The following is a 14,707-nucleotide window of genomic DNA, read 5'->3' as shown; positions in this document are numbered from 1 at the left end:
GCATCATCACCGCACCTCCACACCATCCTCCCCCATCCCACCCGTCCGAACCTCCGTCTTTTCTTTCCAAGCCTCTCGAACAAGGCGGAGGCAGAGTAGGTAAAGTAGGTATCACATAGATCGAAACCCCAAATCGACCCGTAAGGCTGTGCTGTTCACAGAAATGCTCTCCGTGGTTTCTCAGACGGGTCAAGGTCCTAGCGTAGATGGTAACAGTATGTCACTTCGCGCCAATAGAGGAGATTCACAGGTATCAGTTGCTCTTTCCTGTCTTTGGTACTACTGTTTGAACCCCAGAGAAAGGAAGGCACGACCCACCGCCAACCACTAAATTGCTGCTTCCCTCCTTCCCTCCTTCCCTCCGTCCCTTTGCTACCTTTGCTGCCTTTGCTCCTTCCCTCTCCTCACCCCATCTCGCTCCTGTCCAGGTACCAGCAAAAATAGTACAAAAAAAAGTATCCCCCTTGAATCGAACCGTAAGCAAAGGGAAGAGCAAGTCTTCCAGTAAACCCCATGAGGGTGGTATGAAATACTGGTGAACTGGCCGGCGAGTATTCAATTTATTAGCTACTTCGCTGGCAAGGAGGCACAGAAGGGTGTTGTTATCATCACCATCGTTACTCAACCCCCTCCCCCCGAACACACAACCGGCCTGGAATTCCCACATTCATACTACACACACGCAACATTGAGTTATTTCATCCCTCTGCTCTGCGCTCAAGGTCTGAGCTACCCTTCAACATCAACAGTCCACTGCGTCATATCATCGTACTCGAATCCCGCTTTTGTAATACCCCCAGTCGTAGGAACAGTTCTCTCTTGCGCTTTTAACATATTATCCCATTTCATTTCCCTCGCTGTGCTTCCATTCCATACCCTTGAATACAAACACAAACAAACAGACTTTCATAAAACCCCTTTTCCACTTCGACAGCAACCCCTCCGCTTACGCCAAATACACATAATTCCCCTCCTCCCTCTCAATATAATCCTTATCAATCAACCTATCCCCACGTTAGCAATCTTCCCCCTCATAATCTTCCTCCAGGAAAAAACTTACTTCTCAATATTCGCCTTAATCTCCCCCGGGTCCACCGCCCCCCTGGCCTTGGTCTGGTTGATAACCTCGGCCACAAGCTGCGCATGCCCCATCGTCTTCCTGCTCTTCATGATCCTCACAATCGCCGCCTGCGTCTCCAGCTGCCTGTCCCTCGCCACCTTCTCATGCGTCTCCTTATTCTCCTCCCTTGTCTCCTTGAGCTGAATCTGATTGATCTTGACCCTGAACTTGGGATCGGCAAACGCCCTGTTGACGGTGAAGGTATCAGTAGGGGAAACATCCCTCCCCTTGGGAGCCTTGGACAAGACCCTCGACTTGCCACAGGCGAGGGACTGGAGGGTTCGGTCGAGTTCAGCGCCCGTCAGAGAGGTCGATTGGGAGATTTGGCTGTATGACAAGGGGGTGTCGTCGGGGACGTCGTTGAAGAGCATCAGGACCGAACCTTGCTGGGCAGAAAGCGAAAGCTCCTTTGGCCCGCGATCGAAGCGGGCTTTGATGATGCAGTGGGACATGTTGTGCTTCCAGGTGAGTTTACGCCCAGTGTGCTTTGCTTGGTAGTACGTTTCAAAACTGGTGGTTTGCTCCAACACCTCCTTGGGCAGCGTGACTTTGACGTCGTTGTACGTCGGCCAGGCAGAGTGAGACAAGACCTTGACAGTGAGGTCAACACCACCCTTTGTGGCTTTGCCTGTGCCCGCCAGCCAGGTCTTGTAGGACGTCATCTCGTCCCTGGAAAGCTCCTGGTCCTTGAACATTTGCTCGAGGTTGTGCGTAAAGTTAGCACCGCACTCGCCTTTAAGTTTGGTGATCATGCTCCGTTCCGCATCTTGGCTGGCGCTGCGACCCAGGAGTAACCGGCGGCCCAGGTCTTTCTTGTAGAAGGCTTCAAACGTGTCCTTGCCGTCGATGAACTTGAACAGCTCGAGAGCATGACCCAACTGTGTGTCCAGTTCAGAGTCTTCGTCGCCTGCGGCGGCGAGGCCGCTTCTTTCAGCGATGGCCTTGTCCTTGTTGTCTGACAGCAAGGACTTGGGAAGAGTCTTGAGGCCACCACGCAGCAACATGTCGATGTACTTGGCGATCATCTCGCCAACCTTGGAAGTACCTGTCCCCCAAGCCGAAGTACTCTTGGAGTCGTTCATGAAGCCGCCAAAGGATTCTCGGAGGCCGTAACTGTAAACTTCGTCCTGGTCGAAAGCATCCCGGATCATGACGTACAGCGACCGCCGCAGTTCCAAAAGGCGAATGACCATCTCGTCGCCCCTCGCCGTGTCACTGACAATCGCTGAGCCAGTCTTTCTGATGTAGCTGTCCCACGGCTCTTTGAGCTTATTCTGCAAGCCGGACAGCTTGAGCAGCTGATAGAGCGCCTTCATAGAAGGCACGTCCTCAGCCTCGAGGAGCTTAGCCACGCTCCCAGTGTCAAGCAGCTTCTCCGAATACTTCGTGATGAGAACCCCATGCGCGTCCTGCAGCAGCTGTCGTTTCGTCGTGCTGTCAAACCCGTAAAAGTCGCACATGTGCTCCTCCCTCTTGAGCAGCGCATCGATGTGCTTGATGTAATCCCTCAGCCCACAGCTTTCACTCTTCTGCTCGGCGAATTCTTTGTAAAACTCGTATGAATGCTCCAAAAACCAGGGCTCGAAGAACTTGCCATAGACCCCAAACACCTTCAGCATCGTGACCGAGTCCTTCAGCAGTTGCACCCTATCCAACCCGCCCGGGATCTGCTCCCTCTCCTGGTCCTCCCTCTCCTGCATTATGAGCGTAATCATTCCCCTGAGAACCATCACCCCAAGCGGCAATGCCTTTGTCGCACTCCTCGGCCCAAACGCGGCTTTCCTGAACAAACTAATCGCCATATCATTCACCCCCTGCCTCCCCTTGTCCTCCTTCCCAATCGTAGACTGCAATAGCAGGTAACTCCTGTCCAGGTACGAGTACACCTTCCTCACAATCAACATCCTGGCATTCCACCTCCGATACACCCCCATCAACGCCGCCGTAACTTCAATTACATTAAAATGCGTGGTATTGGCAGTGACCTCCTTCCTCAACTGCCCAATGCCATCATCCGAGGTAAGCCATCGGTCACATCGATCCTTCAGTCGGTTGTACAGGCTCTCCGCCTCGCCCTTCCGACATAGATCCTCCACCCCTCTGTACAGCAGCTCCATAGGCTCGCCTGTAGGGCGGCCGGCAAAGATAGCGTCCAGGGCATTATCCAAATCAGCTCGAGTTCGGGTGTAGTATTCGTCCGCGCCGGCCCTTTGCGTCGATGTCGTCTGGCGCAGGTTCTTGATTACTAATTTTCGTGGACCGAGATGGGGTTGTAGGCCTGTGATGCCACCTGGTCGACCGCCGCCGCCGCCGCCGTAACTGCTGTTGAATGGCCGGCCGGGGCTGGAGTTTTGTGTGAGGTCTATGACTTCGGGCCGCTTGCCTTGGGCTTTGGCTGACATGGTGGGCTGGAATGGGTCTTGTTGATGGGGGGTGGGGAGTTGGGCGGATGGGGAGAAGGTGTATTCGCCTCGGGGGCGTTTGCCTAGGTTGTTGCTGGCGGCGGTGCGGGTAGTGTTGTCGTTGGTGTCGGGGTCCGAGTGGGAGTCGACGCGGGGTCGTCTTCGGGAGGAGGATAGTTGTGGTGGTTGTTGGTGCGCCGCGGAGGTCGCTGGGAAGTTTGGAGGATAAGAGGGAGGCATGGACCGGTCGCCGGGTCCGCCGGCGAGAGAGAGGAGGGAGGGTTCGGCAGAATCACAGGACTGGTTGCGGCAAAAGCGGGAAGGGTTAGCACGTCAGTAGCTCATTGGCATGTAATTCTGCGTGGGTTGGGATTCTAGAGCAGTTCCATGGATGCTGCAGATGCTAGTTGGGAGTTTATAGAGTTGATGACGGATTTAAGGGAGCTCGGAGGTTCAGGCACAGTGTTTGATCTGGCTTTATCAGGGCTGCTGTGCGGCAGCGATAACTGTACTACACTGTCTAGATAAGCGAGCGCGGGGAAGTGGGGCATTAATCCTCCAAGATCTCACAGGCTTCTTCCCAAGCCGTAGACGACGGCACACGCGATAACGGTGTACCAGCTAACCCGCAGCGTTGGCTGCTCTGGGCCAGCCTTGGGAGCAGCCCTCTCATTCACTGCCTCCAACTTCTTCAGCCGAGCCTGCAACTCTAGAACATTGTCTTCAAACCGAGACACCTTCTTCGCTGACACCTTCCGGGTTGACACGTTGCGCGCCTTCAACTTTCCCATTGTGGACGCCAAGTCGTCGAGGCGGCTTTCCATGGCGGCTCGCGCTTCTCCGTCCTTCTCTTCATTCTGGAGGATGGACTCAAGCTGGGTCTGATTCTGTCGGATACACTCTTGGACGTCAAACTGAGTCGCGTCGCTCTCTAGTTCAGTCTCCTGGGCTTCCAACTGATTGCCGTCGTTGTCCAACTGAGTGCCATCGGTGTGCAGCTGAGCGCCCAAGTCAGTCTCGTGGAATGCCAGCTCTTCCTGGGCATCACTCAACGTGCCTCCGGCATTGTCGATCAGGGCTTCCGTATGATCGGGGTCCTCCTCTACATGCTCAACAGGCCGACCCAGTAGTTTGTTCTCCAATGCAATCAGAAATCCGGGAGTATGGTTGTCCAGCTGACGTTGACGGTGACGATGAAGAACCTCGTCGGTGACATCGTATGTGATAGCTCCGACGAGACCTAAAGCAGTAAACCCGATTGCGAGCTTGAGTCCTTCATCAATCCTGCCGGAGACAGGCCCTTTGTTATAGCCAGGCCCAGATGATCCGAAAGCTCTTCTCTGCAGGCACTTGGAAGGCACTGTGGAGTGAAAGGTCGCTGGAATAATAAACAGGTCAGCGAACCGCAGCAGTAGGGCAGCAGGCTCACATACCAGGACCAGCTCTGACTGGACTGCGCAATCCAGCGGCAGCTATCCTGGTAAAACGGCCGGCCATGTTGTTCATCGTGAGCTTGTGTGGTGCTGAAGAGATGGATGCACTCTTCAATTGTAAGCTTTGACAGAGTGCATGTTCTATGGAGAAAATTGGAATTATTGCCTGACAAACTACATTCCGTCCCTTTTCAAAGCTTAACTATCACCTCCAGCCCTGATCTTTGCCATTTCAAAAGTCTCTCAAAGACTATACTTCGTATTGAGGCCACATTCCCACTGTGGTGATACCTTGATGGCCAGCAGCCCTTTTAAACATTGAAACTGTGGGTCTCACGGGAAGTGCACCGCGGCGCTAGAACACATTCCCCGCAATCAAGTGGTGGCGTCATGCAGCCCCACCAAAACCCCCACCCGCCCCCTTTCAAAGCCACCCAAGACCGAGAAGTTTGGGATTCGCGATTCGAGAAAAAGTGCCTTTTCTTTCTGCTGTCGTCGGACCTGCATGTACCGTCTGAAACTCTAATTTTTTCCCCCCTTGTCTATTCTTCCTTTTTCATTTCTCTCCAGCAGCCCCATAATCATCATCGAATCTGGGTGTCGTTGACCGTAAGAGAGAGAGAGATTCATTTGAAAATTTTTTTTTCAATTTCAATTTGACACAACAATCTTTTTTTTCAAAAGTTCCCACTGTCTTGCTTTTTAATATTTCCGCCGCCCCTTTAAATTCCGCACATCACGCGTTTATATCATCAGTTTATAAAAACTCGACCAACTCCGAATCCGGACATTAAAACACATCGACACAATTTTAAATCCACTACCACCCGTCATCATCAATCAGCCGATTTTTACCCCCTTTAATTCTCATCCTTCCTCTTTACAACATCCGCCATACACACCAACAACTGAGCACACCAAACCAACCGCGCCACCACCATGGCCCCCCCAACCGCACCCCTCAACCTCGACGTCGAGGCCATATCCGGCATCTGCGGCTCCATCTCCATCGCCTGCTGGGTAGTCGTCTTCTCCCCCCAAATCATCGAAAACTTCCGCCGCTCTAGCGCAGACGGCCTCTCGATCCAGTTCATCGTCGTCTGGCTCCTCGGCGACGTGTTCAACATCCTGGGAGCCGTCATGCAAGGGGTTTTGCCTACGATGATCATTTTGGCGATCTACTACACCATTGCCGATATTGTACTACTGGGGCAGTGTTTTTATTACAGGGGTTTCACGCTGAGAGATGATCCTGTTGCTCCGGCACCAGCACCAGCACTACCAAAGACGACGAGCACGACAGCGAGGAATGGAACTGATGAGATTGGGGAGAGAAGTGGGCTTTTGAGTGGGAGCGAGGGGGTTTATGGGAGTGCAGGGGAGTTGGAAAGGAGGGGGAGCTGGACGCATCTGAGTCCGGCGGTGCCGATGATTGATGTGGAGGAGGGAGCTGGTGGGCAGGGGCAGAAGGTTAGGGCGAGTCCGCCGACGAGGTTGCAGAGTTTGGGGTTTAATAGTTCGGCTGTGTTGATGGTTTGTGCGGCGGGGGTGGGTGGGTGGTGGTTGAGTAGGGGGTACGGGGGGAATGAGGAGAAGGGTGGGAAGGGGGAGGAGGATCCTCTGCAGATGGATTTTTGGGGGCAGGTTTTTGGGTGGTTGTGTGCGGTTTTGTATCTGGGATCGAGACTGCCGCAGTTGTTGCTCAACTGGAGGAGGAAGTCGACCGAGGGGGTGTCGATTTTGTTCTTTCTGTTTGCGTGCTTGGGGAATCTGACGTATGTGCTGTCGATTCTGGCTTATGACCCGGTTTGCGGGGAGGATGGGGAGTGCAGGGATGGGGAGGCGGCTAGGATTTACTGGCAGTATGTGCTGGTGAACTTGTCGTGGCTGGCCGGCAGTGCGGGGACGCTGTTTTTGGATATGAGCATCTTTGTGCAGTTTTTCTTGTACAGCAAGGGGGATGAGGAGGATGAGGAAAGTGACGACGAGGGGAGTGTGAGCGGGAGTGAGGATGAGGATGATGAGGAGAGCATTGCTGGGGATCGGTGGGATCAACGGCCGGTCTTGGAGAGGGGGGTTTCTAATTACGCATAAGGTTTGGGTCTTTGGGCATATATGGGTAGGTAGAGAAAACAAAACGGCTGGGAAAAGGTGGCTAAAATGAATTTATGTTACGGGTACAGTAACCGTTTATTATACTGGCAATTGGCAGCCTTGTTGAGGTTGTGATTTGGGTTGGTACAGAGGCTCGAAGTGGCCTTCATTCTGCACATTTGTCCTTGGTGATGCTCACTGGCGTTGGTTGGTTGGCTACTTGTCAGGCCTACAAAATCGGCACTTCGACAAGGCTGCCGCCTGGTCAGGTTCCTTGAATTCGCAATTCCGGTTGATTCTTAAATCGAACTTTTTGGCTGCTAACCCTAACCCAATATCTATGCACGAGCCACATCTGAGTACCTAAAGCAATGCCGCTTGTAAAGAGGACTCTGAGTGTCTCATAACACATCTACAGAGGCACCAGCATCTTGCAATCAGATCTCTCAACACCTCAACATGGAATCCCATCCATGGATGATTAATCCTTCGTAAATCTTCTCCTTTTGACCTCCAACCACCACCCCCTGGAACAATATGCGGGGAGAATGGGGGACACCAACCGAGCCGAGCGTGCCGAGGTCCAAAATGTGGGGTTTACCCCAGATTTCCCGTCAGTTGTCAGCCACCACCCCTTGACAGCCGCGCGCGCACTACTACTTCAGGGGAGGTCCCCAGTTCATGACTTATACCTGCTCATTCTCGACCTCATCGTCTTATCGTTCATCTCATTGTTTGTGAACGATCAGTGAGAGACAACACCGTCACAATGGCGTCCACCTCCCCCATCCAAGTGGTAAGTCCGTCCCCATGCCTCACCCTGACCGCTCACATACACCATGCTGACAAAACCTGACAGGAATACCGCGGCCGCCTCGCCATAATAACAATCAACAACCCCACCAAGCTCGGCGCTCTCAACGGCCAAGGGTACTACGACCTCGCCCAAGCCCTCCGCCAGGTCGCCACCCACGACGAAGTCTTCATCACCCTCCTCATCGGAACAGGCCGTTTCTTCTCCGCCGGCGCAGACGTCACCATCACCCGAACAACCCCCTCCACCTCCAGCACCACCCCCCATCAGCAATGGCTCTCCTCCTTCGTAGCCAACAACCTAAACGCCACCCACGCCTTCTACACCCACCCCAAAATCCTCATCACCGCCCTCAACGGCCCCGTAATCGGCCTCTCCGCCGCCCTCATTTCTTTCAGTGACTTCATCTACGCCGTCCCGCACACCTTCCTCCTGACCCCCTTCTCCTCCCTCGGCCTCGTCGCCGAGGGCGGTGCCTCCAGGCAGCTCGTCCAAAAACTCGGACCTGCCAGATCAGGCGAGGCGTTGATCATGAGCCGCAAGATTGAGAGCGCGCAGTTGGAACAGTGCGGGTTTGTCAACAAGGTCTTTGCAGAAGTCGGCAAGGGTGACGGGGAGGATGAAAAGTTCAAGAGGTTGGTTTTGGCAGAAATTGACGACAAGCTCGGGGAGCATCTAGTTGGGGAGTCGCTGCTCGGAATCAAGAAACTGATTCGTCGTCCCGAGAGGGAGGTTCTCGACAGCCACAACGTCGCCGAGGTGTTTGCTGGACTGGAGAGGTTCGTCAGCGGGGTGCCGCAGGGGGAGTTTGAAAAGATTGCTAGTGGGAAGAAGAGGCATAAGCTTTAGGTTGCCTTTGTGGGGGAAAAACAGGATTGGAATTAGAAATGTTGATATGTTTATTAAAAGTGCTTCCATCTATGTAGAAGGGGGTATATGAAAGAAACCAAAACACAAAGTATTCCCAAAAATCAGACAAGTTCCCTACAGCAGCCCCTACTCCTGTGAAGCGAATCCATCCATAAGCTTAGCGACGAAGGGGGGGTTGGTTGCAACAGGCCCGACGGACAGCCATTCAACGCCCTCTAATCGAAATTTACCCGCTTGCCAGGAAAGAACCAGCCAACCACTTTGTAGGGTTGGTTTTCCTCTCTTGGTGGAACAAGTAAAACGCTACAAGGTCATCATACTCCCCCGTCCTGGCTCTTCAACCCCCCTCCCGTCTCTAAGCTTATAAAGCGCGACCCTTTTCACAGTGCGGGGCAGTAACACTATACGAGACCAGCAAGACTTTCCGGAATACCTTGCGGTGTTTGCTCTTCTCCCCAAGCGGCATCATGGTGCTGTTCTATGACGACAAAAGACCAAACAGCAGGCTGGTGCGCTTGAAGTAGTCCTGCGATGTCTTTTGCAGCCGTTGCTTGGCAGTTGCGCTGTGTTCCAGGTCTGTTTTCGAGAGGACGACGTCGGAGAGCTGCTTGAATGTGTCATCTGTGCCGAGGAAGGAAGAGAGATAATAGATGTCGTAGAGCCACTGCACCAAAAGATCTCTGTGCCGCACGATGTCTGGTACAGCCTCGGTCTTGGCAGCTTCTCTCTCAAGACTTTCCTCTTTGGGATCTGACGTATCCGAGGTCCCTTCTTCGGCCTCAGGCTTTGGGGTCTCTTCAGTCTCGGTCTGGACCTCGGGTTCAAGGCCCTCGGTCAACTTGCTGACTGTTTCCAACCACACTTCGGACAGCTGCTTTCGCAGAGTTTCTTTGAGCACAGAAACAGCAGTGGGACTCCAGAGATCAACGCCTGCATCACCCATGGCCCCCACGAGATTTCGCAGGAACTTGAACGCCCCCGGTGACGGGGAGCTGGGCAAAGCAGGCTCGCCCTCCCAGACACTTCTTCCTACCACAGTCCTACGCACCAGAGCTACTGTGGCCAACTCGTCCAGCGGAGAGATGACCACAGTCGACACGAGCGCTTGGTGAAGCGACGGCACCGCTTCCAACCCGAATCCCTTGACCTCTGCATTTTCGGGCAGCCGAGACCGGATATCCCGTAAAACTCGCAAGAAGTACATGGCGATGTGCCCTCTGTCAGGACTATCTTGCTGTTCCTTCCAGAGCGTGGAGAGATTTTCGTCGAGCTTTTTGAACGACTTAACCAGTGACTCGTTCAAATGCTTGCCCAAAGCCGCCGGGTCGTCCTTGGCGAGTAGTTGCTGGCGTTCCTCAATGGTTTCCTCATCTTCAATTTCATCCACATCGTTATCCCACCGTTGCCGCTTCAGTTGGTCGACAACAGTTCCAACATCGTCAATGACCCGGAACCAAGACTTGTAGCTCGCCACAGCTTTAGACACATCATCATTCCGGCCATACAGCCTAGACACAACATGCTGAGTGAACTGGGCAGCCCCGTTCGACAAGTCGGTATCGTACGAGTCCATATCCCACAGGCTCTCATGTTGATCACTCCTCCCCTCCTTCCATGCTTCCACCGCAGCAGACACCTCTGATCCAACCAACCTCAACTTGGCCACCTTTTGCTCCAGCACTCTCAGCATATGCTTATTGACAGCCTCCCTTATCTCGTCCAGCACTTCCGACGGATCAAAGCCCCTGGCCTTGCCACCTTCTGAAATCCACAGCTTGAGCACCTCCGTCCTCAGCTCAACAATGGCTTTGAACTCCCCCATCTCCTTGAGTGTGTTCTCCAGCCCTTCCAAGACAACCTTCCTCCCTTTATCCGCCCACCCAAAAAGCATCTCCCTCGCCGCCTTTCCATCAAGATCATCATGTCTTATGAACGGGGTATAAAACTGAATCTCATCCCCACACCACCTTTTGTAGACATCCAACCTCAGCCCCTCCATCTTCAGCAACTCCTCATTCTCAAGCAGCTTCTCCCTCTTCAGCCTCATCAGCGCATCAGCCAGCTTCCCCGGAACCAAAGCCTGCACGTCCTGCAACGTCTGGGTATACAGCCCCAACGCCCTAATCACATCCTCCGGGTTCCTCGCCACCCTCTCCTCCTCGTCCACCTCGAGCGCAAGCGCAATCGCCTCCCCTCTCACCCTCAAAAAGTATCCCAGCACATCCCTCGCCCCAGAACTGGTAGCCAAAGCATAGGCGCTGAGCGCCCTGACCAACGCCGCCTCGCGTTGTTGTTTATCTCCCGTCCCAGGCTTGTGATACCTCCTCAAATCAGCATCTATCCCGCCCATCAGTCTGATTTTGTGCCCCTTTTCCAAAACCCTCCTCCTCCGCCCCATTTCCTTCTCATCACTCCCCTGCTGCTGTCCCCCAGCAGCAGCAGCAAGTAATAACCGTCCAAGAACAAACAACCTCGCCCCCGTCTCCAGCCTCTCGCCTCTTTTGGCTTTTTCTCTAACCCTCAAAATCGCATCTAGTTGTCCTAGACAGCCGGCTAGTAGCCTCTCCCTCCCGCTGGCGGCTTTGTCTCCCATTGTGGTGGAAGTAAATTTGCCGAGGGCATCCATCTTGTGCCCGACGACGCCGCGGCCGCACTTGTAGCCCATGTCGGAGAGGGTTTGATGGACGGCTTCGATCTCGGACTTCATGGCGACGATGGTGTCGGCTGTCCCCAAGAGTTCTCGGTAGGAGCCCCCGACTTGTGTGCGCAGGCGGGAGGACTTGTCGTCGATGGCATGGTGGAGCGATTTGTGGAGGGTGCGGATTTGGGGGAGGTTGTAGGAGGGGGAGGAGAAGATCATGGGGGAGGTGGTGGTTGGGTAGGGGCCTGGAAGAGTGGTGAGGTCGAGGGGGGGGGAGGTGGTGGTTGTCATTTTTGGTGGTGGGTGGCTGCTGGCGCAGCAGCGGTGGATAGATTAAGGGGATGCGGTGGGATTATCGTGGGTTTTCCATTGAATGGAGGGTTGGGTTGGGAAGGTTTGAGAAGGGTGGTGGTTGAGTTGTTGTCGCGAGTTGGGAATGTGGATTGGTGATTGGGAAGCTGCCAGGTGGTTTGGAGCTTGGCTGATGGTTGTCCTTGGATTTACAGGTTGGAAGGGTTAGGGTTAGCCCTGTTAAAGCGAATTTGGTGAAGTTGGCAAAAAGTATCTCTTATGAATTCGACAAAAATACTCTGGAGACCCAGGTTCAGAATCTCCTCAGATTCCCATCTTGATCGGTCCAACATCCGATCGTATGGGGATCACCCCAGGGTCTCTCCCAGGGTCTTACATGTGAGATATGCACTCACGGCAACTCACGCACTCTCGGGGTCAATCCGCAGAAAGCTGATTCCTGGTGGTGGGAAGGGAACAGTCCTTTTGTGGCTGTGACATCATCGGCATGTCCAAATTTCCCCGTTTTGCCCCCGTTGAAATTGGTGGGTGGGTGAGAACGGCATCAAGAACGATTCCCGCTTCCGTTCCTTACCTGGCCAGGCCAGGCCAGGCGTTGAAACGTCCATAGCCAAGCCTTCGCTGCAATTGGGCGCCAGTGCTCAGCCCAGCTTCCCACGACACAGACACCGTCTCAGGCGATAATACGCGGAAGCTGCCATTCTCGTCCGTGGCCGTTCGCCCTTCTCAAGATTATGTGACGACACCATCTGCCGCCTGTGCCCTTTTTCGCTTTTTATCCAACCTGACCCCATTGCTCTCGAGTACTTTTGTTTTAATTCTGCATCACCAGGAGAGAACTGTTGGTTTCATTTTCCAACTCAACACTTGTTATTCCGCCAACTTATTCTTGCTGCTCGCGTGAGTACTGTGCGACACCCAGCCTCTTGTGTCATTGGCATTGCCATCTCCCACATACATCACCCCAGCAATTTAACCACCGACGTCAGCATCACCGCTACTTTTTTCACCTGGCATAAGAATTTGGTCATTTTCTCAAGCAACATCAACCATCGCATGAGATAGTATTCTACATATATCACAACCTCGACGACATGGACAACCCACCCTACAGCGGCCGCGGCGGCTCCAAAACCCCTTCCCTCGTGCAAAGATTGTCAGAAGAGTTTGAAACCTCACGAGTACCCGGAGGCTTCATGGCCGTTTCTGGAGATCTAGCATCAACACTAGTCGCCCCTCACATCCCCCGCGGCGGCGGCCGCACAGCATCGCCCTCAGGCGAATTCCCCACTGCCGAGCAAGTCGCCCTCGAGAATGAGACCAAGCGAGTCCCTTCCTCCGACGAGCAGACAATCGCCGCTGAGCCGGTCGAGTCTACCGATAAACATCCAACAAGGCGCCCTCTGGAGCACACAAGGTCGTTTGATAACGGCTATCACTTCCCGCCCAAATACCCCAAGGGCGAAGCCACCCAGCAGGCACTGAAATCATTCTGGAAGTTCTTCACCACGCCGATGGGTTTCTTTTGGACTATTTACGGCTTGAACATTGTTGCGTGGGGCGGCATGTTGTTTTTGCTGCTTTGCAACGCCGCACCGGCCATGTGTTATCCTACCTGTGATGATATCGACTCGCCGCGGAGGAAGTGGGTGGAGTGGGATTCTCAGGTGCTGACTGGATTGTTCTGCGTCACTGCTTTTGGGCTGGCGCCGTGGAGGTTTAGGGACTGGTATTACTTGTTGAAGTACAGAATCATGGGTGATTTCGATGGGCTCAAGAGATTGGCGGGGATTCACAGGAGTTGGTTCAGACTGAAGGGGTCGGAGGAGTTGGCGGTGGATGTTGGGCCGGAGAATATTCCCGAGGGGGTGCCGAGGGAGGTGATCCCGACGCCCGAGAAGAATATTCCCAATGCGCCGCTGACGGGGACGAGGGCGCCTGCGACGGCGGTGTGGAAGTTGGATTTTGTTATTTGGTCCATGGTGATGAACACATTTGCTCAGTGCGGCTTGTGCGGTGTCATGTGGGGTATGAATCGCTTTGACCGGCCGAGCTGGGTGACGGGGTTTTTGGTGGCTATTGCGTGCATCATAGCGATGGTGGGCGGCTATGTCATGTTTTTGGAGGGGAAGAAGGTCAAGAGCATTGAGGGGGTGCCGTGCAATGATAGGGATTTGGAGAGGTTGGCGAGGGATAAGGAGATGGGGATTCCGCACTGGAATAATATCAAGGATAAGAAGCCGAAGGAGAAGAAGAAGGTGAAGGATGTGGAGAAGGCTTAAGTTTGGGGGTATACAAGTAATGGCAATACCAAAATGCAATGATAACGGCGTTTTACGGTAGCGGGTCTGGGTTTTTGAGGGACTTGGGAGGGAGTAAGGTTACGGAGTAGAAAGGTCAATATACCACATCGTCAGACAACAACAACAACAACATCATGATATTTTGAATCACGAGTGTTTTTGCCCTGGACTCGGATGTCTCGTTGGTTGCAGGTTGTGTGAGGCTGTCCTCCGGTTGCTTATCGGATGCCTATCGAATCTTTTGACAGGGGGGTGGGGTTGTGGCTGGCTCCGCATTCCCCAAACTCCACTGATCAACCAAGCGTCACAGGGACACCGCTTGCCCACAGCGGCCGTTACGTTATCTGCATCACCTGCCATCCTTTTGACTCCAGCCTCTGGTCTCATCTCTCTCTCTCTCTCTGGTCTTCTCTTCCGACGACAAAAGCGGACAGCTTCGAGAAAAACGAGGCTTACACCGCAGGTTCTTCTTTGTTTCTGAATAAAAAGGGACCACGTTTCCTGTTCCTGTTGTTCCGCGACAGCCACGGGATTACGTTACGAGTTAGATCAGTTGAGGTGCCTTGCAGAGAGAGATAGGTTGCCATTCGTCGAGATAAGCGGCTGGGGTGGTATTCCGCCGCGTTTGCGTTGCTGCGCGATTGATTCCGGTGTCTTTATCCAGGCACCACCTCCTCCTCTCTTTCCTCAACATCGTCAATTCAGTTGTCGGTTTTCA

General features: G+C 53.7%; 6 protein-coding genes across 6 annotated transcripts; 3 read left to right on the top strand and 3 right to left on the bottom strand.

Moving 5' to 3' along the window:
- Positions 1-946: 946 nt before the first annotated feature.
- On the bottom strand, positions 947-3,762 carry PODANS_7_5460 (uncharacterized protein; the record flags this gene model as incomplete). Its single annotated transcript, XM_001907867.1, has 2 exons — positions 947-1,004; positions 1,061-3,762. 2 exons carry the CDS (start codon positions 3,760-3,762, stop codon positions 947-949), a joined length of 2,760 nt encoding a protein of 919 aa, XP_001907902.1.
- Positions 3,763-4,088: 326 nt separating this feature from the next.
- On the bottom strand, positions 4,089-5,019 carry PODANS_7_5465 (uncharacterized protein; the record flags this gene model as incomplete). Its single annotated transcript, XM_001907866.1, has 2 exons — positions 4,089-4,882; positions 4,956-5,019. The coding sequence occupies 2 exons, from the start codon at positions 5,017-5,019 to the stop codon at positions 4,089-4,091; spliced, it is 858 nt and encodes a 285-aa protein (XP_001907901.1).
- An 875-nt stretch (positions 5,020-5,894) lies between these two features.
- Positions 5,895-7,049, top strand: PODANS_7_5450 (uncharacterized protein; the record flags this gene model as incomplete). Its single annotated transcript, XM_001907865.1, has 1 exon — positions 5,895-7,049. The coding sequence occupies one exon, from the start codon at positions 5,895-5,897 to the stop codon at positions 7,047-7,049; it is 1,155 nt and encodes a 384-aa protein (XP_001907900.1).
- Positions 7,050-7,908: 859 nt separating this feature from the next.
- Positions 7,909-8,712, top strand: PODANS_7_5440 (uncharacterized protein; the record flags this gene model as incomplete). Its single annotated transcript, XM_001907864.1, has 1 exon — positions 7,909-8,712. A coding segment is annotated over one exon (804 nt), but the record flags the coding sequence as incomplete, so codon positions are not given.
- Positions 8,713-9,211: 499 nt separating this feature from the next.
- PODANS_7_5430 (uncharacterized protein) lies at positions 9,212-11,665 on the bottom strand (the record flags this gene model as incomplete). The annotated part of the gene is made up of 1 exon (XM_001907863.1): positions 9,212-11,665. The coding sequence occupies one exon, from the start codon at positions 11,663-11,665 to the stop codon at positions 9,212-9,214; it is 2,454 nt and encodes an 817-aa protein (XP_001907898.1).
- A 1,115-nt stretch (positions 11,666-12,780) lies between these two features.
- PODANS_7_5420 (uncharacterized protein) lies at positions 12,781-13,968 on the top strand (the record flags this gene model as incomplete). The annotated part of the gene is made up of 1 exon (XM_001907862.1): positions 12,781-13,968. The coding sequence occupies one exon, from the start codon at positions 12,781-12,783 to the stop codon at positions 13,966-13,968; it is 1,188 nt and encodes a 395-aa protein (XP_001907897.1).
- Positions 13,969-14,707: the final 739 nt, after the last annotated feature.

This window comes from Podospora anserina, chromosome 7, assembly GCF_000226545.1.
Source record: "Podospora anserina S mat+ genomic DNA chromosome 7, supercontig 1".
NCBI classification, from domain to species: Eukaryota; Fungi; Ascomycota; class Sordariomycetes; order Sordariales; family Podosporaceae; genus Podospora; species Podospora anserina.
Note: the sequence above shows the minus strand (reverse complement) of the source record. Positions and strands in the feature narration are given on the sequence as shown.